Source organism: Rhagoletis zephyria, unplaced genomic scaffold, assembly GCF_001687245.7.
Source record: "Rhagoletis zephyria isolate East Lansing unplaced genomic scaffold, Rhagoletis_zephyria_1.1 Rzeph_scaffold_00600, whole genome shotgun sequence".
NCBI classification, from domain to species: Eukaryota; Metazoa; Arthropoda; class Insecta; order Diptera; family Tephritidae; genus Rhagoletis; species Rhagoletis zephyria.
The window spans coordinates 124,475-151,982 of record NW_016157684.1 but is presented as its reverse complement, the minus strand read 5'-3'; the positions used below and the strand labels follow the sequence as shown (position 1 = coordinate 151,982).

The 27,508-nt window shown below is 39.6% G+C and overlaps 1 protein-coding gene across 4 annotated transcripts in view; it reads right to left on the bottom strand.

The window, feature by feature from the left end:
* Positions 1-879: 879 nt before the first annotated feature.
* The window catches only part of dia (diaphanous related formin 1), a 151,096-nt gene continuing 124,467 nt past the window's right edge, over positions 880-27,508 (bottom strand). For all 4 annotated transcript variants that reach the window (XM_017613009.1, XM_017613008.1, XM_017613007.1 and 1 more), the window contains exon 5: positions 880-3,537. In XM_017613009.1, the coding sequence (XP_017468498.1) occupies positions 3,059-3,537 (479 nt within the window). In that variant the 3' untranslated portion in view covers positions 880-3,058. The remainder of the gene's footprint in view (positions 3,538-27,508) is intronic.

Sequence of the window (27,508 nt, the reverse complement as noted above, 5' to 3'; positions counted from 1 at the left end):
TGAGTGAATTATCTTCAGTAGTTACTAAAATATCGCAGTTTTCGTATTTCTGAAAATTACCGTTATATGGGAGGTAGGCGTGGTTATTGTCCGATTTCGCCCATTTTCAATACCATCCGTCCTACGCCCAAAAGAAGTTCACGTACCAAGTTTCGTTAAGATATCTAAATTTTTACTCGAGTTATCGTGTGCACAGACGGACGGACGGACAGACAGTCACCGCTTAATCGATTTCTATTTTCATTCTCATCATTTATGTATACATTTGTCTATATCTATCTCGATTCGTTTTGCCTGTTACAAACAACCGTTATGTGAACAAAGTTATAATACCCTTGTGCACAAGTGCGCTCGGGTATAAAAACGTAACTTTGGGTTAGCGTTTTCCACTTTCACATGTAAATTGGCTATCTTCGCTTGGCTAGTTTTTTCCCACTATCACTAAAGTTTTAGTGATAATGCAATTGGTTTTTCACTATCACTAAACCTTTTTTTCAGTGATAATGAATTCTGCATTTTAACTATCAATGGATAAACAGTGGTAGTGCAATTCAGTGGTAGTCCAAAAATGCCAAACCCTGGTATGTAGATAAGTAAATGCCGGTTCGCTATTCGCGCGAAAAACTTTTTTAAGAACGAAATAAGTCAGTACAAATTGTTAGTAATTTTCATTAGAGTTTGAGTAATTCTTTTCACTATTTGGCTTTTAGTAACTTTAGCGAAAACCTAACTTATTTTATTTTATTCATTTTAGTGCAGCTTTAACAAAATGTTTTTGCCAAAAATCTCTTGTTACATTATTTTATTTTATTCTTTTGATTATACATGTTAAATAAAAGCTTGTTTTTTTTAATAGTTTTTTTTACATTGTTTTATTTTATTTTTACTTTCGCTTTGCTGTCGGCTTTGAAATTTCTCACAGCCACAGCAGGGTTGAAGCAAATGAAATTAAAAAACTCAAGCATTTTCAAATGCTGAACGTCATCAATGATGTCTTGGATAATCGTCAAGAAGATGGATGGAGAATGTTGGTTAAAAACAGGCGCTTTCAGTGTAATTACAAACTACATTAAAATATCATACTAGTACCGACTAACATGTTAAAATTTCGTGTTTCTTTTTTTACTAAATACTTTTTATTAAGAACGCAATAACTCTAAAGTTGCACCTACAAAAACTTTGAAATTATTTTCACAACCAAATCAATTTGGTACAGATTTGTGAAGTGGTTGGCCAATTTATTTTTTTATATGCCCAATGTCCTATAAATAGGACACCTACACAAGAGTTTACATGACGAGTAACGTTTTTCCATGAGCCACTTATTTTATTCATTTAGTTAGTGTTTGGTCATCCCTACCTGTGACAGTACGTGTTGGTAATTTTTTACCAAAATTTCTATGTAATTGATTTACAAAGTTGCAAGTTTTCCAAAGTTTCGGTATATGGTGCTAACGTTGCACGGTAAGTAAAAATTTGCTTATTCAAATATAAAAAATTAACGTTTTTTTTTGTTTTCGTATATACGACATATTCTTCGATTGTTTTATGATTGGGGAATTTGTTTTTATTGTTGTTATATTACTTTTGTATTAGCAAAAATGGTGGTGTCCTACATGTAGGACATTGGGCATATAATATACTATAAATTTCCTACAGAGGATTTTCTCTGCATGAATCTTTGGCTCTTTTAGAGGATGAAAATATAGATTTCGATAGCATAGCATTATTTCCAGAAAAAATGCACCTGCAGACATTACCGAGGAGGTTTCTGTCGACGAGAATTATGTCGGTATAAATAATTATCCAGTTTCGCAGATGAAAAGGAGCGTTGAAGTCTTTTCGGAAACCGGTTTTGATGATCAATGGGATCCCGGTAGTGACATACCATTGTCTAAGAATCGCATGCAATCGGAGTAAATCCCATAAGTTTCAACAAGCGATACTCCTAACAAGAGCAAACTCGTATCGTAAAATATTGTAATAAAAGCATCGATCGTTCGGACCAAAATATTAGCGTCTACCACAGTGCTATGCGAAGTAAGAAATAGTGTTTTCCCCTAATAACTAACTTTGTGGAAATGGCGGTACGAAATGCCTGGCAGACTCATAAACAATGGATCCCTTACCTTTCAGGAGAAGAATTACGACAGCTTAACTCGCCCAAAATAAAAAAAGGAAGGTTTACGCATAGATCCAACAAAGAATTGGGCCCAGATGTGGCGCTTGTCATCAGAAAACCACAATAAGATGCCAAAAATTTAACATTGGATTACATGTCAAATGTATTGTCACAGATCACATCAAATAACTCAGACAAAGTTAGTAAGATGCCAAAAATTTAACATTGGATTACATGTCAAATGTATTGTCACAGATCACATCAAATAACTCAGACAAAGTTGATAATATGTCATGTGCCCAATGTCCTATATATAGGACAGCTTTATAATATGTTTCCAAATTTTTATTTTTAAATCATTACCAAACCCCGTCTTTTTATCATAAGTTTAGATGAATATAATCGCAAAACCCGTTGAAAAGGTAATGTACGACGAATGGGCATATCTGGGTTAATGAAAACCCTTTTTCGAAAAAGAACGTAGTTTTTGGTAAATACTACATATTTGGAAACTTTCATAAAATTAGCGATGGTCAAGTTGAAAAAATTACAAAAATAGGGGGTTTTTAAATTTATCGGATGAAAAACTCCTAACAACCTAAGTCTAACAATAATTATTTTAGTTATTTTTATTATTTTTATTATACTATTTATTTTATTATATTATTTTATTTAATCACTTTAAAGGTACCTAAATCCTCTTAAAAAAATATTGTTTTTAAAATCGGATGAAAATAGTCAAGCTATTAATACTTAGATAAGTGCATAAACTATGAAAATAACATTTATTTTAATAAAAAATGGAGAGTTCAGGAGCTATAAGAAACCTATTTGAATGTTGTATCTAATAAGCTACTCGAGTGGAACAATTGCGTTTTTATTTGTTATAGGACTCCTCATATGTAGATATACTTGTGTTTAAATTGTTGGTTCGTATTAACGTTTTTTTTGCATGAAGTTATCTGCTGAGATCGTTTCACAAGACACAAAGGCACCTGTACCAACACGTGTCCTAGAGCGACTTCTGCTCAGTTGGGCACGTCTTTCTGCACCCGAAGGTCTCGGTCGTCTTTGCCTTTGATTTCGATTTCCAAAAGCAGTTCCTGTTTGCAAAGCTTCCAATAAACTATCCATAACACCTTCTTGGGTTTGTGTAGAGTCCATGTCAACGAGCGCTAATTTAAGTTGTTGTCGCTCCAATTGCTCGCGCAGTGATTGCTCTCGTGCATCCTGTAGTCTTCGCTTTTTATTTTCCTCTTCGCGTTGGTGAACATTATCTTGATATGCTTGCAAAAACGCATCCTTAAAGGCTTTAAGGTCAGTGAAAAATTCCTCCATAGGATATTTGTTGTAGTCAAAGGCAAAATATTCTCCCAATTCCTTGTACAGATTTTCCATTTGTATTTGCATTTTTCCTTAAAAATAAAAGAAAGTAGTTAGAAACAAATTTACGAAATTGTACACAATGTCTAGAGCAGTGCTAGGCAAAATACACATACACACATTCATTGCACACAAAGCACTCATAACCTCGCGAAGCTACTGGCTGCCTGGCACTGGTCAAGAGCAAAGCAAATGGTGAATTTTTAAATATATTTTTTTAAACGCTACAGACTACAGTAAAATAGATTCAGTATCTAGACTAGTTACGAAAATTGGAAAATAAATGGACCTACAACGAAACGCCGCACAGTATGGCGACTAGAAGAAGCTACCGCGACCAAACTATTTTATTAGTTTTAGATAGATAAGGTCGAAACTAAAAAAAAACGTTCTAGGGCCAGGGTCGGAAATATCCCGTTCAGCCAAAAACTGTTAATTTATGAGAAACAAGTAAAGAAGCATAAGTTCGGGCGAAACCGAATTTTATATACCCGGCGCAGGTATCAACTATTGTCGTTCCAACTTTCTTTAAACTACCTAAAAGTCTATAGCAGTTTTATTTATTGTTAAGAGATTGTTGTAAGTATTAACTTGGAGTAAATTGACGACCTCAATTATTGAAATATAGGAGTTTTCGTATATCCGAAAATTACCGTTATAAGGGAAACCGATGCAATTTTAATCCGATTTGAATAATTTTCAATGAATTGCGTTTCCGTGCCAAGGTTATTAAATACACCAAGTTTGGTAAAAATTGATAAATCGGTTACCGAGACACACATTTGTGGTCATAAGTGGGCGGCGCCACGCTAAAAATCCAAAAATTTATAATAGTCTAATTTTTTGAGTCAATTAGCTTCAGTTGTTACTGATTTATCGCAATTTTAATTTTTTTGAAATTACCGTCACATGGAAGTGGCCGTGGGTTTTGCCAGATTTCAATCATTTTCAGCAAATGTCTTGGCTGGATCCTAAGAAAGGCTCGTACCGAGTTTGGTAAGGTTTGGTGAGCCGCTACTAAGATACAGTATTTCATCATAAGTGGGCGGGTTCACGCCCCTTTCCCAAAAATTTCATAATAATATTATTTTGTACCAAAATGTTACTTCACATCGTCGCTGCGCCAACAAAAACAGTTATGTATTTTTCAATAACTTTTCAGGAGAGCAAAAAACTGATTCCTAGTGCCAATAGGTAATATTTTGCAAGTGTCGTATTGAAAAAAAAAATTATATTAAAAATAAGCTATTGATTTAGGAAAAAAAATTTATTTTTTGACCAATTACGACGTGATCAACATTTGCGCCCCTTTAAAGCACATAGCTGTTTTATGCACGATTTAAATTTGCTTTTGGCGGTTTGGAATCGTATGCAATTTGTACGTAATACTGCCGTTAGGCCTAGATGAAATGTATAGAAGTTGAGGACTCGATTATTTAACTGCCCGTTGCTCCTGTTATGTAATGAAAAATGGTCAGAAAAGTTTTTATTGGATTTTTGTAATAAAAATTAATGCAAAGTGATGAGTGGGCACATACTTTGTACCAACCATTAAATTGCCAGAGATGCGAACTGTTTTTTCGTTCAGCGTACTCAGGGTTCGGATTTGCCTCATTTTAGCTCCTCCCTCGCTCGTTAGTTTACTCTGAGTTTGCGCACGAGCACTGCTGTTTGCAAACGAGCACTCGTTAAGTACGAGCGCACGCGCTGAGCAGCCAGCGAGCGAGTAAGCAAACGAGGGCAGCGCAAGAGTAGAGCGGCAAGCAAACGAGGGCCTCATTAGCTCTGCCCTCGCGAGGGCGTCATTGCGAGCGAGGCACTCATTTGCAGCAGCAGACGACCGAGACGAGTAAACGAGCGAGGCAAATGAGGCAAGCAGATTAGACAGGCAAGCGGGTTGTTTGGGCAGCAAAAATGTTTGGGATAAAAATTGCATTAACTAAGAATTTCGAGTAAAGGATTGTATGCACGCATGCAGATATGTATATACATACATATGTACACATATGTATGTATTTATTTATGTATATATTCTCATATCTATGTAGGTATAATTTTTTTAATGTTCAATAATTTCTTATCAAATTTCAACTTATACACTTAGGTATCATTTTATGCGATTCTTTTTTATGCGGATTTGAATTTATGCGGTTTTTCAAACCCGTTTTTCGCTGTAGCGATTTTGCTTTTTTGAGAGCTTTTATTATCTTTTTTCAATGTGTAAGGGGCAATGCTTCTGATAAATAAGTTGTCTTTGTATTCTTACATACAAGTAATTACTAAGTAATTCGGCTAAGTAACTATGTTACATATGTATAAATGAGAATATAATATTTACAAAAATCATTATTTTGTCTTTCATTTCATAAATGAGTAGGACATTCGCATTTTCAAATGAATATTCCTCGTTTAGTCCCCATACATAAGTATGTATGTAGTATACGACAAACTACTATTTGGGGTATTAAACAGTATTTGATAATTAAGGCTGGTCCACATCGAACTTTCGCGTTGACTTTGTAGTTGGCGTTGGTTTGACAGAACGCACGTTAAAAGTATGCGTTCTACAATGAAGCTTGGCAGAGACTACTTTGACCACTAAATTAACATATTAACGAGAGATAAATTAATATTTCATATCAATAATTGCATGAAAAATTATATTTCTTGTCCTCATTTGATTAAAAAAAACATTTCATATATTTTTATTTATTTGCAACAGCTGGCGACCGACGCAGCGATCTTTCTGCTTTATGTTGGCCTTAGCGCTGCCAAATTTTGACTATGTGGACGGCGGCTTTGAAATTCAACGCCAACGCAACGCCAAAGTTGTATGTGAACCGGCAAATTTTCCCGTGTCTACATATCCATACATACATACATATATACATATGTCCTTGAACAACAGGCCACAAATAAATTTTTCACCAGGGATTATATTTCATTCAGGTATACAGCATTACTGCTACAAGCAGCAAACTATTTTCTTAACAAGTGCTTACTTGTTTTTTGTTTCTGTGGCACAAACGATTATAATATCTTCATTACTTACTTTTCTCTGTAAAGACAAAATACATGCATATGTGCATACGTAAATGCATACATACATACATATATAAATATGCATGTTATGTATATACATATGTATGTATATAACTCTAAAAAATATTGCGTTCCATAATCTATGCTTATGTATGTAATAAATTTTATTTGTTGTTTTAAATGATGCCCTAATATAATATTCACATATTTAGAAACATATGTACATATGTACATACAATTGTTAACATACTTTCGTACATAACCTATTGACATTCATTCCCACATTTATGCACAAAAATGCATGTGTTGTATAGCACACTCGGAGCGCTCGCTCGTCGCTCGCTCGTCGCTCACTCGTCTTACCTAGCAGAGCGAGTATACAGATAGGTACTCGCCTCGAACTGCGAGCGAGGCAAAACACAACAGCCTCGCTCGTTTAATAGAAGCGCGAGCAAACAAGCACACTCAATATATATAAAAAAACTTTAAACGGACTGACAAAACCAGCAAGAAAAATTCTATTACGTTTAGGAGTCATTGACGAGAAGGCTTTAAAATATTAAACTGCTATATAATCACAGGAATTTATTTAATTCAGCTTGCTCTTCTACCGCTGTGGTGCAAGCAGGCGGGGCCTAGCTAAGGCCGAGGTATAAACTCTCCTGCCGCGTCTAGTGGCGGGCCGGATGGGCTCGCTCTAGGGAGGCTGGGGTGGGCATACTGACACCATTTCGAGGGGGTACCTGGCGGTAGGTATAAAACGCATGCGTCACCGTGCCCATTGGATGGTTTGCAGTCAGGGGGGTTTCCGACTGTAATCTAACGGCAACTGTGCCTTAGACGGTCCCAAGCCCGGTTTGAGAAAACAGGAGGGAAGACAAGGGGGCTTTGGTATTTCCAGGGTACGGGCTTGACAACCCCGTCTACCCCAGTTAAAGGCTACCAGTCCTGAGTCGGTGGAGGCTCAACTGGAAGAAGAGTCTACGGCTTTCGAGAGTCATACCAAAGACTTTAAAAATGGTTCCACGGGGAACTCGACTAGGAAAGGGTGAAAATAAGTTGGATGAAAGTTGAAATCGAAGGAAATGTTGAAACTGTTGGAAACCGTTGGAAAATGTTGAAAAAGTTGTGCGCAAGTTGAGCAATTTGATCCGTTGCGAGAGCTGAGCGAGTGGAGTCACCTCTCCTGGATGTGGAGGGTGCCTACGAGCGAGGCGAGTAAGACGTGTGAGATGAGCAAGACGGAGCAAGATGGTGAATGTGTGTCGAGCAACTCGATCCGTTGAAAGTTGAGCGAGTGGTGTCACCTCTCCTGGATGTGGAGGGTGCCTACGAGCGAGGCGAGTAAGACGTGTGAGATGAGCAAGACGGAGCAAGATGGTGAATGTGTGTCGAGCAACTCGATCCGTTGAAAGTTGAGCGAGTGGTGTCACCTCTCCTGGATGTGGAGGGTGCCTACGAGCGAGGCGAGTAAGACGTGTGAGATGAGCAAGACGGAGCAAGATGGTGAATGTGTGTCGAGCAACTCGATCCGTTGAAAGTTGAGCGAGTGGTGTCACCTCTCCTGGATGTGGAGGGTGCCCACGAGCGTGGCGAGTAGACGTGTGAGACGAGCAAGACGGAGTATGATGGTATGAAGTGTGCATGTTGAAATGGAGATGAATGTGGAGTGTAGTAGTCGTGTAAGTCGTTCTAGTGTGGGCTGAGTAAGTTAAGTGGGTCAGGGTGAGTTGAGCCAGTTGAGCAAATCTCGCCGGCGAGCATTACTCCGGTCTGTTCATGAGTACGGCCCCTTTGGAGAGTATCGTCGTGGCAGAGAACGTCAGAGGTTTAGGTAGGCCTCGGCCCTACCAAGGTGGCAAGTGCGTCCACCACATACTGTCAATTGGTACTGAAGTGCTTGCAGTTCAGGGCAGTGACTAATGCAAAATTTAATACGTCGTGCTAAGTGCGGGGACCGTGATTAAAGCTTTTTGGCAGGTAATCACGTAAAGCCTACATGCATCTGTAATCTAACGGCGCTTCCCGGGAGTAACGGTGGCCTTGCTTCGGCATGGGGCTCTGCCGTGGTCAACCGTTTTTTCGCCTTTCCCTTTTTCCGGCCGCCGAAAAGCTTCTGCTTAGTAGGTGGCCCAAGAACCAGATGAATTAATGAATGTAAATAAAGAAGCCTCGGAACCCTGCACGGGTAGTGCCGCCACTGGACACGGCGAAGTTAAGTCCAACAAACCCGCCATCTCGGGAACCGCATCAACGGCGCCGAAGACAGGGCCTACACGGCCCAGTCAGATTCGGTCCGCAGAATCTGGAGGGAACTCTAAGCCCCCAGAGGGAAAGCCTACCTCCAGCGATACCGGCAGAACTGTACCCCTCGAGGGAAAGTCGAGGCCGGTGGGAAAGCTGCGGAAGGCTCCTGTCTCTACGTCCACCCCGGGCACATCCACCTCGCAGGGGGTAAAAGCCGAGCCCAAGTCCTCCACGGACAAGCCGGGGACTACTCCTGCGAGTAAAACTCCAACAACCGGGGCAAACGACCTGGATCGACGCCCCAGCTGCTCCAAAGCAGCGAAAATAATTTCGCCCTCCGTCAGGGCTCAGCGCGACCAAAGGGCAGACTGGGGGTCATTCCGCATGACCAGCTGTCGGAGGGGCAAAAAGCCTCCCTCAAGTGGGCAATGGACGTCTTCGTCGCCAGTGATAAGCGGTCCTCCGGGAAGGGCGGTAAATACAAACCATCCACTGAGGCGAGCCCACGGAAGGACCTAGGCTCAAAGAGACCACGGTCTCAGGACGACACCGCGAGTGGATCCAAAAGGCATAGGACCTCCTCTCCTTCTAACCGTCCGTCCATGGCCGTGTCCACAACGAAGACATTCAGCGAGGCCGCCAAAGACCACCTCACGCTAGCGGTGCTGGACAAGGGCTATCCGGACGGCCACATTAGCACGGACAATTGGAAGTCCGTACTGATGGGTCCATGCAGGGTGTATAAGGGGATGCCGGCCCTGCACCAGTCGTCCGTGATACTGGGTGGCATCAGGCGCGGGTGAAGCTGGTGGCGTGTGCAGATGAACGCGCGGTCCGGCTTTACAAGGAAGCGATCTCCACGGTTGGACAGCTGTGGCCCGGGGCAGACTTAGTTACCGGTCATAGGGATGACATCCCTAACAGGCCGCGAGCCTGGGACTGGGTTCCAGCTGAACCATCGAATCCGGAGGAGATTCTGGACTTTATCCGACTGGGCAACGAAGGACTGCCCCAAGTGATTGGAGGATAGTCCGAGTTGGCGAGACCAAGGGGAAGCAGCGTTTTGTTGGCTTTATCATCAACGATGCTTCCGTCTCAGTGCTCGAGGGTTGTTGTGGGGTAACAAGCTAAGCCTTTTACTCCATCACGATAAAAATCCACCGGAAAACGGACCACAAGGGGAAGAGGCGGACAACGCCTCGAGCGGACCCGCTCCTCCCGATAACTCTACTGACGAAGGTGCCAACAAAACAGGCAACGCCTCGAGCGGACCTGACGCCTCCGAGTCGGCATCGTAGGCAGACAGCGCTGGATCCACAGGAAACAGCACGAGTGGACCTGGGGACCTACCAACGGGTGTACCCGACGCCGCGTCAGATACTGAGAGCGACACGGGCTCAGTATCTGCCTACGTAGGGTCGGTATACAGCGGGTGGGTAATGCTGAACGAGGACTAGCTTCTGGACTCCGAACCGGAGGAGGAGGCCAATGACGTCACTGACATTGCCGCCGCCGAACGGGAGGAGCTAGAAGCAATGGACATCACCGACTCTGAAGATAGTGCAGATAGATACAAATTAATCTGCACCATTCCAAGGCAGTCTCGGCTGCCCTTCTTCTTCGCCTCAGCGATAAAGCTGAGGACTTGATTCTAGTCCAAGAGCCTTGGATCGTTAGAAACAAGGTTTGCGGCCTGAACTCTGATGCCTACCAGGCGGTAATAGCTCCAGTAGCAGGTAGGATCAGAGCTTGCGTTCTGCTTAAAAAGTATATTCTTATTTTTTACTGTCCCAATACAGCGACGAGGACACTGTCTGCATCAGCGTCCAGCTGAAAGAGAGCGTGATCTTGCTGGCAACAACATACATGGCCCACGACAGCCATGTTTTCCCACCCTATTGAGTGGAAGAATCTGTGAAAGAAGGAAATCGCAGGAAACTCCCGGTCATAATAGGGCAGACTCTAATTCGCATAACACGATCTGGAGCTCAAGCGACACCAACTCTCGAGGTGAGTGTTTACTTGACTTTGTTCCTTTATATAATCTTACTGTGTGTAACCGCGGGCGCGACCCCACTTTTGTGACCTCTGTTAGAAGCGAAGTGTTGGACATCACCCTTGTTTCGAGCGGTTTGTCTGACCAGATAAGGGACTGGCAAACGTTCAAAGAACACTCTTTTTCTGACCACCTCTACATTAGTTTTAAGCTCAATTTTGATCCAGCTCCTTTCATAGCATACAGGAACAAGAAGCGAACCGACTGGGCAAAGTATAAAAATACGCTGTCGGCCACTCTACACAGATACGCTTCTCTCGATAAGTCCTGCTTATCGTTAAGACCTGATGAAGCGAGTCTCTCAAATACGAAGGTTGTTTCTCTCGGTGAGCTCGACTCATCGTCAAAAACTGATGAAACAGTGAACTTTGTGACTAATGCCTGTAATTCTGCGGTCGAAGCCTCCTGCCCAAGCACCGTCTCGAAGGGCAAAAAGAAACCCCAGTGGGGGAATCCTGAGATTTCAGCACTGAGGAAGAACAGCAGGAGGCTGTTCAATCAAGCCAAGCGAACAGGTCTTTGGCAACCGTACAAAGACGCACTTAAAGAAGGCCATAAAGAGGGCGAAACGCGAATCTTGGTTAAACTTCTACAACAACATAGAACAGAACTCTGAAGCCAACAGGCTGAGGAAAGTTCTCTCGAAATGCTCTTCGCGTATCAACTCTATCCAGAAGCCTAACGGTGACTGGATGACATCATGTAACGAAATCCTGGAGGTGCTTATGAGCACACACTTCCCGGGCTGCTCGGACGGCACCTCCGGTTTTTCGCCCGGTCCTAGAACCTACTTGTCTCTGGGTGATACCGTTAGGCACGTCGTAAGTGAGGAGAGGGTGAAAAGGGCTTTAATGTCCTTTCAGCCCTACAAATCTCCTGGTCCTATCGGAATCTTTCCTGCTCAACTACAAGAAGCTAAGGACATACTGTGTCCCATGCTTTCTCAGATTTTTACAGCCTGCCTACCCATGACTCACGTACCACACGCGTGGACAAAGGCAAAGGTTGTATTCCTACCAAAAGGAGGCAAGGCCGCTCATGTGAAACCGAAGGACTTGAAGCCTATAAGCCTCACTTCGTTCTTTCTTAAAACTCTAGACAGGCTAATCGACGACGGAATATTAAAACTAACAACCTCTCCCCGAACCAGCATGCATATTCTAAGGGGAAACCCGTGGGACCGCACTCCATGAAATCGTAGCGACGATTGAAAAAGGATTGGCCTTAAAAGAATACAAGCTCGGAGTTTTTCTCGATATCGAAGGTGCTTTCAACAACGTCTACCCGAAGTCTGTTGTTAACTCCTTCTCATGGCGGGGGTGCAGCGAGGTCTGGTGGATTTTGTTGAGCTCCTTCTCGGAAAAAGAACTATTCTATCAGAACTGGGGGATGGTTCCATTACAAAGTATGTGAACAGAGGCACTCCCGAAGGGGCCGTTCTCTCCCCTCTACTCTGGAATATAACAGTAAACACACTACTTCTGAACCTAAAGAGCACCGGTTGTCAAGTAATAGCGTACGCCCATGAGTTATTACAAAACGCACTCGGTCTGGTAAACATCTGGTGCAAGGAATGTGGACTTAGTGTCCATCCTGCCAAGACAGAAATGGTACTTTTCACAAGGAACTATAAAACTCCCTTATTTAAACCTCCCACCATAAACGGGGTGGCACTTACTCTCTCAACCGAGGTCAAATACCTTGGAGTTATTCTGGATAAGAAACTGGGCTGGAAGCGAAACATTGAAGACCGCTCCAGGAAGGCCAATACTGCCCTGTATGCCTGCAAGGCGGCTATAGGTAAAAAATCTGGAATAAACCACACATAGTACACTGGATTTACATGGCTGTGATAAGATCTCTGGAAATAATCTTAAACCTGTGGATCTTTACGACAAATTTCGGGCCGGCTGTAGTGCGGCCAGGCTAAATAACGGGTGATTTTTTTGAGGTTAGGATTTTCATGCATTAGTATTTGACAGATCACGTGGGATTTCAGACATGGTGTCAAAGAGAAAGATGCTCAGTATGCTTTGACATTTCATCATGAATAGACTTACTAACGAGCAACGCTTGCAAATCATTGAATTTTATTACCAAAATCAGTGTTCGGTTCGAAATGTGTTTCGCAAACCCAATTGCTGCGAACGGCGACGAATCGACATTTCACGGTCTTCAGCAACACTCTCAGAAACAGACGCAATATTCTCTTCTGTACGCACTGTACGCATTCGTGTGGTTGGTTTAATGTCCAATAAAGTAAACTGAGTGCGAAACTTGGTCACAATCGCATTAATTGTTTGCTCACTTGGTCGATTATGTAGACCATAAATCGGACGTAAAGCGAACCGAACACTGATTTTGGTAATAAAATTCAATGATTTGCAAGCGTTGCTCGTTAGTAAGTCTATTCATGATGAAATGTCAAAGCATACTGAGCATCTTTCTCTTTGACACCATGTCTGAAATCCCACGTGATCTGTCAAATACTAATGCATGAAAATCCTAACCTCAAAAAAATCACCCGTTACAATCCAGCCGTGAAGAGACCTCAGAGTCGGACACGCAAAAGTACTTGAAACTCTACCGGATAATCTACGACAGATAGATTATACCAACATTCTACTCTGTTTAGGTAACAAGTTCTCCATAAGAATCCCAGCGAGGAACGAGCAGGAAACGGCCACGGACCTGAGCCCAGAGTCTACGGCCATATATACAGATGGTTCCAAGCTTAACAAAAGAGTGGGTAGTGGGATCTACTCTGACGAACTCGCACTAAATCTCAGTTTTCGCTTACCGGGCCATTGTAACGTTTTTCAAGCGGAATTAAATGTCATAATGGAGACGGCTCGTTGGCTTATAACCTCCGCCCCTCCAGGACGGCCCATTTTTATCTATTCTGACAGCCAGCCTGCTATCAAATCTCTAATTCCAACGAAGCAACGTCTAAAGTAGCCATAGAATGCAAGAAGACTCTCAACCTGCTGGCATCAAAATGCTCCTTGACTGTTGTATGGGTCCCTGGACATAGGGACATCCCTGGCAACTGCCTAGCCGACGAGCTGGCAAGGAGGGGGACGGAATTATCTGTAGTCAATTCTGCTCGGAATTCGGGCATACCTCTAACCTCCTGCAAACACAGACTAAAGGCGAACCTCGTTGAGAAGGCAAATATAAGGTGGGCTGTGAAAACCACCTGCCATACTACGAGGCAAATTTGGCCAAAGATTGATGTAAAGCGATCCGTAGCTCTCACCCGGCTGGACCGCTCCTCTCTCAGATTAGTATGTCTGGATCATCAGACATAGGGCACAGCGGCCGTGAATTGAGGCAGGATTCTATTTGCGCCAGCACCGTAGCGACTTCTTCAAACGTTAACACCCGATCGGCTATAGTTCTCTTTAAGTGAAATTTCATTGACTTAACGCCAGCGTCCCACAGCCCACCAAAATGGGGAGCTGTTGCATGTTGTGTCAACATCGGTACGATTTTCGTGTCAATGTACTTTTGATATGTCCGTTTGTCACACTGTATCTTGGCAGTTGCACCAACGAAATTAGTACCGCAGTCACTATATGTCATGACAGAGACCTCGTCTTCCTATGAAGCGGTGAAAAGCGCCGATAAAAGCATTGGATGTCAGGTCGCCGACTGGCTCTAAATGTATCGCCTTGGTTACTAAACAAATGAATACTGCGAAATAGCCCTTCAAGCAGTCCGACCTTTAGTGGTGATATACTTATTGGACCGACATAGTCGACTCCAACCGATGTGAATGGTGTTGCTGGTCTTACAAGTACGGCAGGTAGATCGAAGATCTTCTGTTCCAAGGCCCTAGGTTGCACCCTGTAGCACTTCATGCAGCGGTGAATGACCGCTCGAGCTGCCTGCCGCCCTTTCACTATCCAGACCCTTTTACGAATGTGACATAAAGTGAGGGAAACACCTCCGTGCAATATCAGGAGATGGCTGTAGTTTACTACCAATACGGTAAAGTTACCCTTTGATGGTAGGAGGTACGGATGACGTTCATTGGGTGAAAGCAGAGTATGGCTAAGCCGACCGCTAAGTCGGATGACTCGTTCCTGTTCGTCGAAACAGGGATTCAACGAAAGTAAAATACTATCCATCGGTATTGGTTTGCCTGAAGACAATGCCTTAAATTCGGATGCAAAGCTCTCTCTTTGCACTATGCGAAGGATGCACACCAAACTTTCTTGTAGGTCAACGACGGAAAGAGGGGTGTAGACACGCATCAAAACAGTATCACTACAATTTCGCACAAATTGTCTGCAGTAAGATAATACGCGTATCATTCGAATATACGAGGATAATCGTTTTACAATCGCTAATTCTTCTGTTTAGGCAACAGCAGTAGCTTGACATCGAATGGATTTCACTTCATCGGTGATTTCCTATAGCACGGTGCTGTCGTCTTCACTGCATTCAGGCCACTTTTCTTCAGTTTCGCTCAGCCACTGTGGCCCCTGCCACCATAGAGTACTTGCGAGTAACTTGTTTGGCTTGAGTCCGCGACTGGGATGAGCAGCAGGATTATATTCTGAAGACACATGACGCCACTGACTTCCTTTTGACACTTGAAGTATTTTATCGACTCTGTTACTAACAAACATCTTCCACTTGCTCGGCCCGCCTCTAATCCAACTAATAATATATATTTGAGTTACAGCTTTGTTCAAAATACCTGAATATTTTCACGGCTAACACAGCAGCACATAATTCCGCTCTTGGAATTGTTAGTTGTGGTTTCATAGGTAAAACCTTGCATCTGGCTAAAAGTAGCTGAACTTGATAATTTGTTTCGTCGCGCTGAGTACGAGATACGCGGCTGCTCCATAAGCCGATGACGATGCATCGCAAAATATGTGTAACTGTGTATTAGCACCAGCGTTGCACATAATGAAACGAGGAATTCGTATATCTGATATCCGTTCAAGATTATCCACAAACTCAGTCCAAATACGCGCTAGATTACTGGGTAAAGTTTGGTCACAGCCTCTATGTGCTCGCCGTAAACGCTGCATGAAAATCTTTGCTGATATGAGCACTGGAGCTAACCAGCCCATTGGGTCGAAAAGTCGCGCAATGGTCGATAACACCTTCCTCTTTGTTGGACCACCTGTAGGCGCCTTGAAATTTATTCGAAATCGAAACTCATCATCGACAGGATTCCAATATATTCCCAAGGCTTTAATGGTTTCACCGGAGGTTAATTGTGACAACTTTTTCAATTCGCGATGCTCCATAGGTATATTTTCCAGTAACTCGGGACAGTTGCTGGCCCATTTGCGTAATTGGAAAGTACCGCTATTTAACATTCCGATTACCTGATTTTGAATCTCCTCTGCCGCTTCGTTTGACTCTGCTCCGGACAATATGTCATCGACATACATTTGCTGTTTAATAACCTTTACAGCTAGTGGATAAGTTGCCGCCTCATCAGATGCTAATTGCTGCATTGTTCGAATTGCTGTAAAAGGCGCCGAGCTTGTTCCGAACATGACCGTCGTGCACATATAATGCTCCAATTGACCAGTAAGATCATTATACCACAATATGCGTTGAAAATTTGCATCTTCTGGAGCGACATCAATCCACCTATATATTTTTTCCACATCAGTTAGAAATACGTATTTAAGAAACCGCCAATTGATTAGTATTGCCGTCAAATCTGTATGTAATTTGGGACCCACAGCCAGTATTTCATATAAAGATTTTCCATTGCTGGTTTGCATGGATCCGTCGAAGACCACACGTACTTTCGTGCTGGTTAAGGATTCTTTCGTTACCGGATGATGTGGAAGATAACAATACGATACACCCCTATTTGTAGCATGCGATCGCGCACAATCAATGTTGGTTAGTTTTTTCATCTGACCAAACTCTAGGTATTCACAAATCGTTACACTGTACACAGATTTAAGATTAGGATTTGAGGATAACCGCCTTTGTAGTTGGTTTAGTCTTTTGAGGGCTGGCTCGTATGACGATCAAACGACTAATTTGGGATCTAAATGAGACAATAACGGTAATCTTACCAGATATTTACCAGTATCCAAACGACGATGTGAAGATTTGAGAATTCCTCGCACCATTTCTCAGAATCTGAAAGGACAGGTTTTGAGGTGGTTATGTCTTCCAGCTCCTAAAATTTGCGCAATAATGATTCCAACTCCTCGAATGTTTCATCAGAAGCAACTGAAATATTCTGAGTTAACTTTGACTGGTCACCTTCACCGACCTTTCCTGAAATAATGAATCCCAAGGCGGTGCTTTGAGCCAAAGGAGCACCCTTTGGACCACGACGAATGTCATCCAACATCAGTTTATCATAGATGTCACTACCGAGCAATAGATCGACAGATTGAGGAATGTAGTACGTGGGATCTGCCAGTTGTAAACCCTTAAGATGCTCCCATTGATCGGTTAATAAACGACGTTCCGGCATTCCTGATCCAACATGTGGCAATACGTATGCATTGACCTCAAAAGAATTTTGGATATTGTATTTAGAATGAAATGTAAAGTAGACAGACGACGAAGCTTCGGTGATTTTCATGTTTGCCGTTGCCGTTGATGCGAACATGCACCTCCTTTCGACTCAGCCGCAGCATTTGAGATGCCCTCTCTGTTATGAACGACGCTTGCGACCCTTGATCTAGAAACACACGGAAATCTAATACCGTTCCATCTTTTGCTTGCACGCTTACGACAGCTGTAGGGAGTAAGACTTCGCAATTTGATGCATACGAAGTCAATGTGGATTTCTCGGTAACATCAGCCGAAGTGTTGGTGATTTGTGGAGTGTTGCTATCGCGCTGTACTGGTGCACTGTTAGCGGCTGTCGCAGGTCGGTCCGCATGTATGAGAGTATGGTGGTGCCCTCCACAATGATTGCATAGGTGTCGACTTGGACACCTTGAGACTATATGGTTGTATTCCAAGCAATTAAAACAAAGTTTATGTTTCCCTATCGCCGACTTGCGATCGGCCACTTGCATGTTGAGAAATGTCGAGCATTCACGTATGGGATGGTTTCCAGTTTCGCAGATAACGCACATATGCTTAGCACCGGTACTAAAGGAAGTTTTCATATTCCTCTTTGATCTTGTAGAAGAGTCCCGGGTCGAAGTAATCCGTTGATGCAATGCTGATGCCGCGTTAGTAGATGCCGTGATCATTGTGCGATATTGTGCATCCAAGTATGCACAGAACTGCTCAAAAGTTGGAATATTTTGTGGGGTAGACAAGGACTTTTCCCATTCCAACATTGCATTATTCGATAGCTTGCGAGCCATTAGATATACTAAGATTTGATTCTGTTTGAGATCTACTCCAAGATGATCAATTGAGTTTACGCATGACCGACAAGTTTGTATGAATTGCTTTAATGCCGCCGGGTCATGAGCCACGGAAGGTTGTTGTTCAAACATGGCCATGTAGTGTACGAATAACACTCGTTTGTTATTGTATATGTTGATGAGCATCTGCCAGGCTACGGGATAATTCGCTTCTGAAATGGATAGGTGCTGGATATCTCGAGCTGCTTCCTCGCTCAAGGAATCTTTTAGGTAATAGAAGCGATAAAGATTATTAAAGTGGGCGCATTTGTGTATACGTTCCTCGAATACTTCTTTGAATGCTGGCCAGTCAGTGAACTTACCACTGAAGACTGACAATTTAACTGTAGGCAACTTTAGCTCATCCGTGCTACGTTCGAATAGAGAGTTGACACTGCGACTATATTCTTGTATCAGCGGTGGTGTCGTAGATGGTGTGGGCAAGTCACTTCCCAATAGTGATACCAAACCGATGTATACTTCCACAAATTTTTCGTCAATTTCAGGAGTTACGTAACCTTCGTTAACTTCATCAGTGTCACTGGCTTGCATAAGAGTGCGATGATTCTGCCGAAATTCAAGGAGTAATTGAGCGACTGATTCTAATCGCGTACGTATATACACCTCCGTTTTCCTTGAAGCACTATCCTTCTTTGTGCTTAGCAGAACTTTCTCGATATTTGTAACCATAGCCCTTTGCTCCACAATTAATTGTTGCAGTTCAGAAATCATGATACAAATACCGCTGATCTGGTAATTGACATTCGATGTGAAGTCTATCTTTTAATTTAAGCTTGACTCCAGGAAAGATCCTCACAGGACGCACGAAATGTTGCGTTGCAAATTGATTTTATTTAAATCGAGTTTTGTGGTTTTTATTCATTTTGATTTTATTCTAAATTATTTATTTTTACAATTAAACATAATAAATATTTTACAACGCGAGTTAAAGTTGAGCCTTTTTCCTGGCTTGTGGTTTTCTGCAACTAACTTATAAGCAGCTTACCAGAGGCGGTGTACCCAAAAGGGTACTGTAACATTAATTGTTTTATACATATTGAAATGCAAGCAACTTTACATAGATATAATACAATACTGGAATTGATCAGTTAATGCAAAACAGGTTTAAAAAGTGCATAGAAAGAGAAAAGTGTAAATAACTCCAGGTACATATGCAAACATACAGGATAGTTCAAGTACACTAAAGTACATATGTAAATACCACACAGTGGTAGCTAAAATTAGAGATACATGTGTACAATAGTTTTATATTTACATTACTAGTATGTACGGAAACTTCTTCGCTGTAATATTAAACAGAATTTTTTCAAAAACCTGAATAAATCGACTTTGATCGGAGTGGAGTCCGAACACTGGCAGGGAACGTACAAGAGAATGAAAAAAGCCGATTTTTTGAGCGGGTTCTATGCTATCTTATTTCGCTGGAAAACGAAAGAAAAGTAAGCCAAGCAAAGAAAACAACGAAAACTAAAATCAACCAAAAATTATTGTCAGCCACTTTAAACACACAAATTAGGTAAAATGATTCATTAAAAAGCTTTCAAACGTGTTCTCATGTTGAATTAACCCTTCTAAATGAGCAAATAAATACTGCATCGGACGTACTGTTTGAACCTCTAAAACTACTGTACAAGAAGAAGAATGACAACAAGAAAATATTAAGGACAGATATGGAAGGGAATACACCGACTGCAAAAACAAAGGGGGTAAAAATCACGGACTTCTACCTGCCGTCAAAAACGAGCCAAAACAATTCATCTACCTATTGAGTACCGCAAACACTGCAAAACTAAAAAGACGTACCTAACAAAAGAAAGAGGTAGTTAACAAGGAGTATAAATACGAGCAACCAACAAAAATTATGCAGAACGAAAAATGACACTGAAGATGGCACAACGCCGAAACCGGTTTGTCTCCAAACCAAATTTGACAAGGGATGACGGAAATTCGTTCCATAATACATCATAACCCTTCTTTAGTTAAAGAAATTAGTAAAATAGTGGTGCTTGTGATATAAACAAATATTCAGCTGACGAACCCGCTCCCACAAAATTTTTTTCTCAAAACCAGTTACAAATACAACGTCGCGATCTTGTATTTTTGATTCATTGTATTTTTTAAATTTTAACGCTAATGACCCACAGATTGCGGGAAAACACAGGGTTGTATAAGACTTCTGACGTGGTTTTGAGTTGTTTTTTTTTTAACCATCTCAGTGAAATGGTTAAGTGCAGTAATTTTTATATGGCGAAACCTCGCTTAATAAAGTGGGTTATCAGGGTAAGCAACTCAACAGCCATAACTACATGGTTAAGTTCCGGTGGAGACATAGTATAAGTCGCACTTGCAGAACATCCAGAGTTAAATATACATATAAATACAGAGTTAAGAAGCTCAGAGTAAAATTTTTATATTAATAAACAAGACAATGTCTTGCAGCATTGAAAACTGGCCCAGAATTAAGTAACCGAAGGATTTCTAAATTAAGTAGGCACCATTCTCTTTTTTTAACCTTTGTTTTGACTGTTTACGTTTATTATTCGAAATTTAATATAAAATTTCAAATACAAACAGAAAAGCTAAAGAATATGGCAAATATTAAATAAAATGTTATCTCATTGCTCTGCAAATTGGCCAGCGGACCTTCTTCACTGCATACGATTGGTACATTTTAATGGTATATATTTTTCACGCGAGACTGACCGAAACCTCGGAGTTGAAGGCCTATAAAAAAGGCAAAACAAAATAAAGAAATTGGGTAGAAAAGGCAAAATAAAATAGCAAAATAGGCAGGAAAAGGCACTAGAATACGCAAAAAAGGTAAAAGAAAGCACTAAAAAGACAAAAACAGAAAAATAATCAAAAAATACATTTATTTTACAAATGTTTATTTTACAAGTAAAAAGAGAGAAACTACGAACTAGTTTCATTATCTATAATGTATATAAAATATTAGCCTTTTTCGTTGTTCGGAGTTAACTCCAAAACTACTGCATAGATTTCAGACAAATTTTCAGAGGCAATACCGTGCATATATGTTCCTATTATAGGCTACCAGAAAACTCGATAGGTGGCGCTAGGGTCGAGTTATTTGTAAAAGTCGTATTTATGAACCGATTTCGTTCAAATTCAAAATGTGTAATACCTTCATGATGAGAAACGCGTGTGCGAAAAATATACCCGCTAGATGGCTCGGGAGTCGTATTTATAAAAGTCGTATTTCTTAACCGATTTCGTTCAAATTCAAAGTATAAGCTACCTGCATGATGAAAAAAGCATTTGCGAAAAATGGACCCGATAAAAGCCCTATTTATGAACCGATTTTGTTAATGCAAATCCGAAACGTTTATTACTTTCATGATAATTTTTATCATTTGAAACATATATGTACATTAGACTGCATCAGTCCCCATAAAAAAAAAACGGTACTGTTTTTCCATTCGAATTATAAAATCTATTATATTTTAAGACGTCCACCAAAATATTTCCAAAAAATATTAAGATTTAAGTGAGCTGGACCGATTTGAAAATACCTCCAAAAATGGAGTTTTTTATGAATAATAATAGTTTCTTAAATATGTTTTTTGAAAAAATCCCCTTAAATGACAAAACGGTTTAAGCTTAAAAAATTTACATAAAAATATTAAAAAAAAAATAAAAATTAAATTTTACGGAATCGTAATAATGAAATTTTTGATGCTGTTTTTTTAACATTTTTCAAAGATTGGTATAAGAGAAACTTGAATAACTGAACCTAAACTCTTCCGATTTAGACTAGGGGGGTATCATGGAAAGGTATTTTATCTCTCTTTTCTTTCTTTGCTAATAAGCTTATTGAAAGGATGAAAGAGAAAGGTAGGATGAACGAACATCATTCAAAGTTGAATTAAGAGTGTTGGTATTTGAAAAAAAAAAAATTGGGACACGAATGACTTTTTTTGCACACAAATGAAAAGAGTGGGAAAATACCAATCAATCTTTGAAAAAAGTAAAAAAAAAACATCAAAAATCTCATTATTACGATTCCGTTGAAAAGATTTTTAAATATTTTTATGCAGATTTTTTAAGCCTAATCTGTTTTGTCATCTGAGGGGACTATTTTCAAAAAGTTCTTAAAGAAACTATTTTTATTCATAAAAAACTCCATGGAGGCATTTTCAAATCGGTCCAGCTCGCTTAAATCTTAATATTTTTCCGAAATATTTTGGTGAACGTCATAAAATATAATAAATTTGGTAATCCCGGCGGAAAACCGCAACTTTTTTTGGTGATGCAGTCTAATGTACATACATACATAAAATGATAGCCGTTTTCGTTGTTCGGACTAGACTCAAAAACCAGTCAAATTGTCGGGAGTTAAACCTTGCATGTATGGTCCTATTATAGCCTACCAGACAACACGCTGATGGCGCTGGAGTAGAGTTACTTATAAAAGTCGTGTTTGTTAACCGATTTTGTTCAAATTCGCAAAGTGAGCTACCTGTATGATGAAAAATTCACTTCCTAAAAATGAACCCGCTATATCTGGTTGAAATTCATAATGCGTATTCATTTCATGACTGTCAGTGGTTTTGCAGAAAAGGGACCTAATGGATTGCGCTGCAGCCGAAATATATAGAAACCCACACGGGGTTTGGTATGCATTTGGCCCCATATTCATCTCGGACAAATTTACTTTTCATATGGCTAAATGGAGGATTCGTCTAAGTATGCATGTAAAGACCGCAACATTGTGTAAGCGCACCTTTGCCTGACGCCCTTATACACCCTAAATGCGATCTTGCACCTACCTCCGATTGAGGAAATTGCTCGGGGTGGTCGTTAGTACAGCAGTAAGACTCAAAGAAACAAGTTCATAAATATTAAGACGAATTGTAAAAGTGGTGAATTGACAATTCGACCACATCCGTAAAAAAAGAATACGGTAGGTATATCAATGGCTTCATTTGAACGATATTTAAGAGATCACACGACTCATTTAGTCAATGTACGGCAAAACTTTTCATCCTGTGGGGGGCGAGGATTCTTGGCCCTCCTATAAATGAAAACGCTCATCGGACCAATGATGAAGTTGCAAGGTCATAGAAGAATATTACGCACGCTTGGCAGAGATCTCACAGATGAAAATAAGACCATCGGTAAAACTCATGACATCGAAAGGGATTAGTATTCCATATGGTATCAAAGAGCTACTATTCTTGGCCTATGTGTGAGGAGGATTCTGCTCTTTATTCGTTTAAATTTAAGCTGAAAATGTTTACTTTACAGACCGCTTTTGCTTTTAAACGCTATTTTTGTATTGGCCAACGCAAAAGATCTTATTAGGCGCCGCGAAGCAAGCGGGTATTGGCTAGTATGAAATAAAAAAAGAAAAACTACAAACTAGTTTCGTTATTTGGAAAATTTGTACTTTGAATCGGGTATTGGCTAGTATGAAATAAAAAAAGAAAAACTACAAACTAGTTTCGTTATTTGGAAAATTTGTACTTTGAATCTTTGACCATTTTCTCTTTTCGAGATTTTAACTCACAAAATTTTAATCTCTATAGTTGTAGTAACATTGAACCATAAGATGCATTTTGAAGTTTTTTGGCAGCATTTTCATTCGATTTTTGCGAAGAAAGCCTTGAATAAACTAAACGTGCGCTCGACGTGGGTTGATACAAGTGACACCCAATTTAAATATGGAACGTTTAAAACTTTCATATTACCAGGAATAAGGCCTTTTTCCTTGCGCTTTACAATCAAAGGTAGAAAAGGCAAATATCATAAAAAATTCAAAAAAAGGCAAAATCAAATGAGTATATATGAAATCAGGAAAAGCTAAGTCGTGGACATTCTTAATCGAATGTACTCTACCTCTTTAGCAGAAAACAAGGCAATTTCCATAAAATCCGTTCCCGGTACATAAGTATGTACGTATTGTCAATCAATTAAGTTCAGGTACAGTGATTTTTTTGCAATACCGTCAGCTGCTTTTTAATTAATTTACTTTTATTTTATTTTTTATATGGTTTATTCTACAACATAAACAAAAAAAATTTGCTAACATCAACATTTTTTAAATCTAAATTTTTTTATTCTTGTTACTGACAGAATTTACATATGTAGAGTTAGCAAGTCAACCTTCGAAAATTGCTGGGCTAAGGGCCAATTTCATCCCCGGAGTTCCGCATAAAGGTAGCTATGGAACGGTGTAGGAGTTCTCCTGATTGCAAATATATAGGCCCGTAGTTATAGTCAAAATAAAGTCGACTCTAAACTTAAAAGCCGCTTTTTGACATAACTTTCAATGGGATATCTTTAAAAAAAACCTGCTTTTAACTTTAGAGTCGACTTTATTTTGACTATAGCTACGGGCCATAGTTTTTAGCTGCGGGAGGCTTATAGTTTTTAATTTATTTGTTGTTAAAGTTTGTAAATTAAACTATCCTCTCGGCGCTATTTCACACAATAAACACGATATTTACGTAAATATATAGCGTATATATATAGCTTCGAGAAATATGGCAGCACACATTTGCTCTTACTCTCGGCCATTGATATTTCTGTTTGTTTGTGAAAAATGCTAAAACGAGTGAACGAATTTATAAACGCGTTTTACTTAATTAATTATTATTAATATTAAAAGTATAAAATATGCAATCATATTGCTCGTCAAAATGACAGTACTTTGTTTGTGTAAAATTATTTTAGTATCGGTTTACCGGTTACCGAATTTTCGTGGTGGAAGCTTGATAATTTTTCTAATAGTTGGTAAACTGCAATCAGCTGTACGATATTCATCCAATTTTGAATCCGCCCGCTGCCGGAAGGCATAACGCATTTGAGTAAATAAAATTCCTTCAATTTTTTGTTACGATTTATTTTTTTATAGAAAAAACCTACGAATCGGCTGCTGACAAACATACATAGTTTACCAGACTAAAGGTGTGATTAAACGTGGCAATGCTAGCTCTTTTTCTACGCATTTTTCTGTCAAAATGCAAAATCGAAAGTCTACTTTCCCGTGTAAAGAGTCAGAAAGTCCTTTTTGCAGATTTGCAGAAATCACTTTCGGCAATAAAAATTGCAAGGTGTAACTGCAACTGAAATTACGCAAATCGCTTTCGGTAAATAATTGCAACTTGCTCGTGCAATAAATGTTAAATTGTTTTGGAAAATGGTTTTTCATAAAAATTATTGGTTTTACTCCATATTGATGCTTTATTACTTAAATGAAAAAAGTGATACATATTGATACATTTTGAGTCTCTTTCCTGCTACAATTTTTCACAAGTCCGCGGTCACACTGGTTAAGAACCGTATATATTTAATTCGGTCCAAATTTGAATAAATAAAAATAAAAAGAGGGCGCGTAGAGGAGCTTTTTCCAATTCTAAAAGTGAAAACAGAGCGCGGAGGCTTCCATTTAAAAAGTTATGAACTATTAAAGTTGCACAATTTACCATACAAATCTCATTGATTACATGGAAGTGTTTTAAATGAACACAGATGTTGGTGCTACCAGATGATGAGAATAGTAAAAAAAGAAGTCGAGGGTTTTTTATTGAAAATTTTCACTTTATATTGAAATACTGTTTTACATGAAAAAGTCGCTGGCGAAGTATTGATTTTAATAAAGATGTTGATTATTTATCGATTTATTGATGCTTATAAAAAAGGCGCCGCACCTTTTGCAAAAGTTTCCTTTTAGTTAAAGTGACATTTAAATGTACTTTAAACAAGAAGTGTTTTCATAATACAAGGGGAATTGAATAATAACAAAAGGTCCTTTTAAATGAAAATGAAAATAACAAAGTTTGGTAATCATGATTTCGGGAAAATTGCATCAGCTGGTTGTCATAAATATGTTGTTTACTACGAAGATTACATACTTTTTTTCTTACAAAATGGACCTTCATGTTATTTAGATTTGGGTATTTAACTAAAGAACCTTATGGGCATCTTTACCTTTAAAGTGGCTTTATGAAATCGATCAGCAAAGTAAAGCATTCCTTTAAATTATAAAACATTCTTTAATTTTATTATGAAATCGGCCCTCAATATTTAACGATTTAACTCTAGTTTTACTCCTAACCATTGATTGTGCAAGCCAATTTATCAATTTAACCGGTAAACTTCGAATTAAATAGATAACCTTCTGTTCTGCAAGTGAGCCTAAGATTTTAAAATTTTATATTCAAATTTAAATAGGAAATGTAAGCAAACGTCAAAAAAGAGAGCCTGGTGCCTACTTAATTTAGAAATACCTCGGGTTACTTAACTCTGGGCCAGTTTTCAATACTGTAAGGCCCACTTGCAGAACATCCAGAGTTAAATGTATAAATAGAGAGATAAGAAGCTCAGAGTTAAATTGTTATATTCCTAAACCAGACATTGTCAGACTCGAAGACACCGTCAGAAACTCATAGCGCTTTCCCTTCTCGAAATAATGTTGCGTTAATTCCACCCTGCGCCAGGGCTATGAAGTTTTCGTGCTCTTTTCTCAGCATCTTCACAGGCTTCTTGCGTGGTCTTTCTTTAAAATTATGCACTCTGATAATGTTGCTATATAAGAAGGTGACATTTTTTCGAGAAAAGAGAACGCCATCAGTAAATATTTCGTTAAATGGCTCGAAGGCTACGGGGAGGGTCGTGCTAGGTATTTTCTTTCATATTTTTACACATACAGAGACACCTGTCCAATATTGTACAAACAACTTAATGTATTGCTAATTTAGTGAAATTGATATGTATTCATTGGAAAACAACTTATTACTAATTTTAGTACTTAATGTTAATTATTTTCCATACTTTGACAATTAGTCTTTTCAATAAACTGTGCTTTAACTTAAAAATGTGATTATTGTTTTTAATAATGAATTCTGCCTAAAACATATATGTACATATTTAAGACTGATGATGATATCTAACGTTATAACAAAAATTAACAAAAAACTATTCACTTAATTTAAAAGAGAGAAAATTTGTTGTAATATATTTATTGCTTAAAAATTCTACTTACAATTTTGGCCGCTGAGCACAGAGAAAAGAATATGTAAAACATGTGCATACACAAACGTCAGTGCTTAGCACATGTGGATTGTAAATCAGCTGATTAGCTTTTGTGTATTCTATTATGAGTGTCGGTCAATTGAGATGCCACATTAGAATATGCTTATACATGTTGGTACGTTTTACGTATACAATGTTACATTTGTAAATTGTAGTTTTGAATTATATTTAAAAACTAAATGAAAAAGAACTTTATAAAGCAAGCGTTTTGTTTAA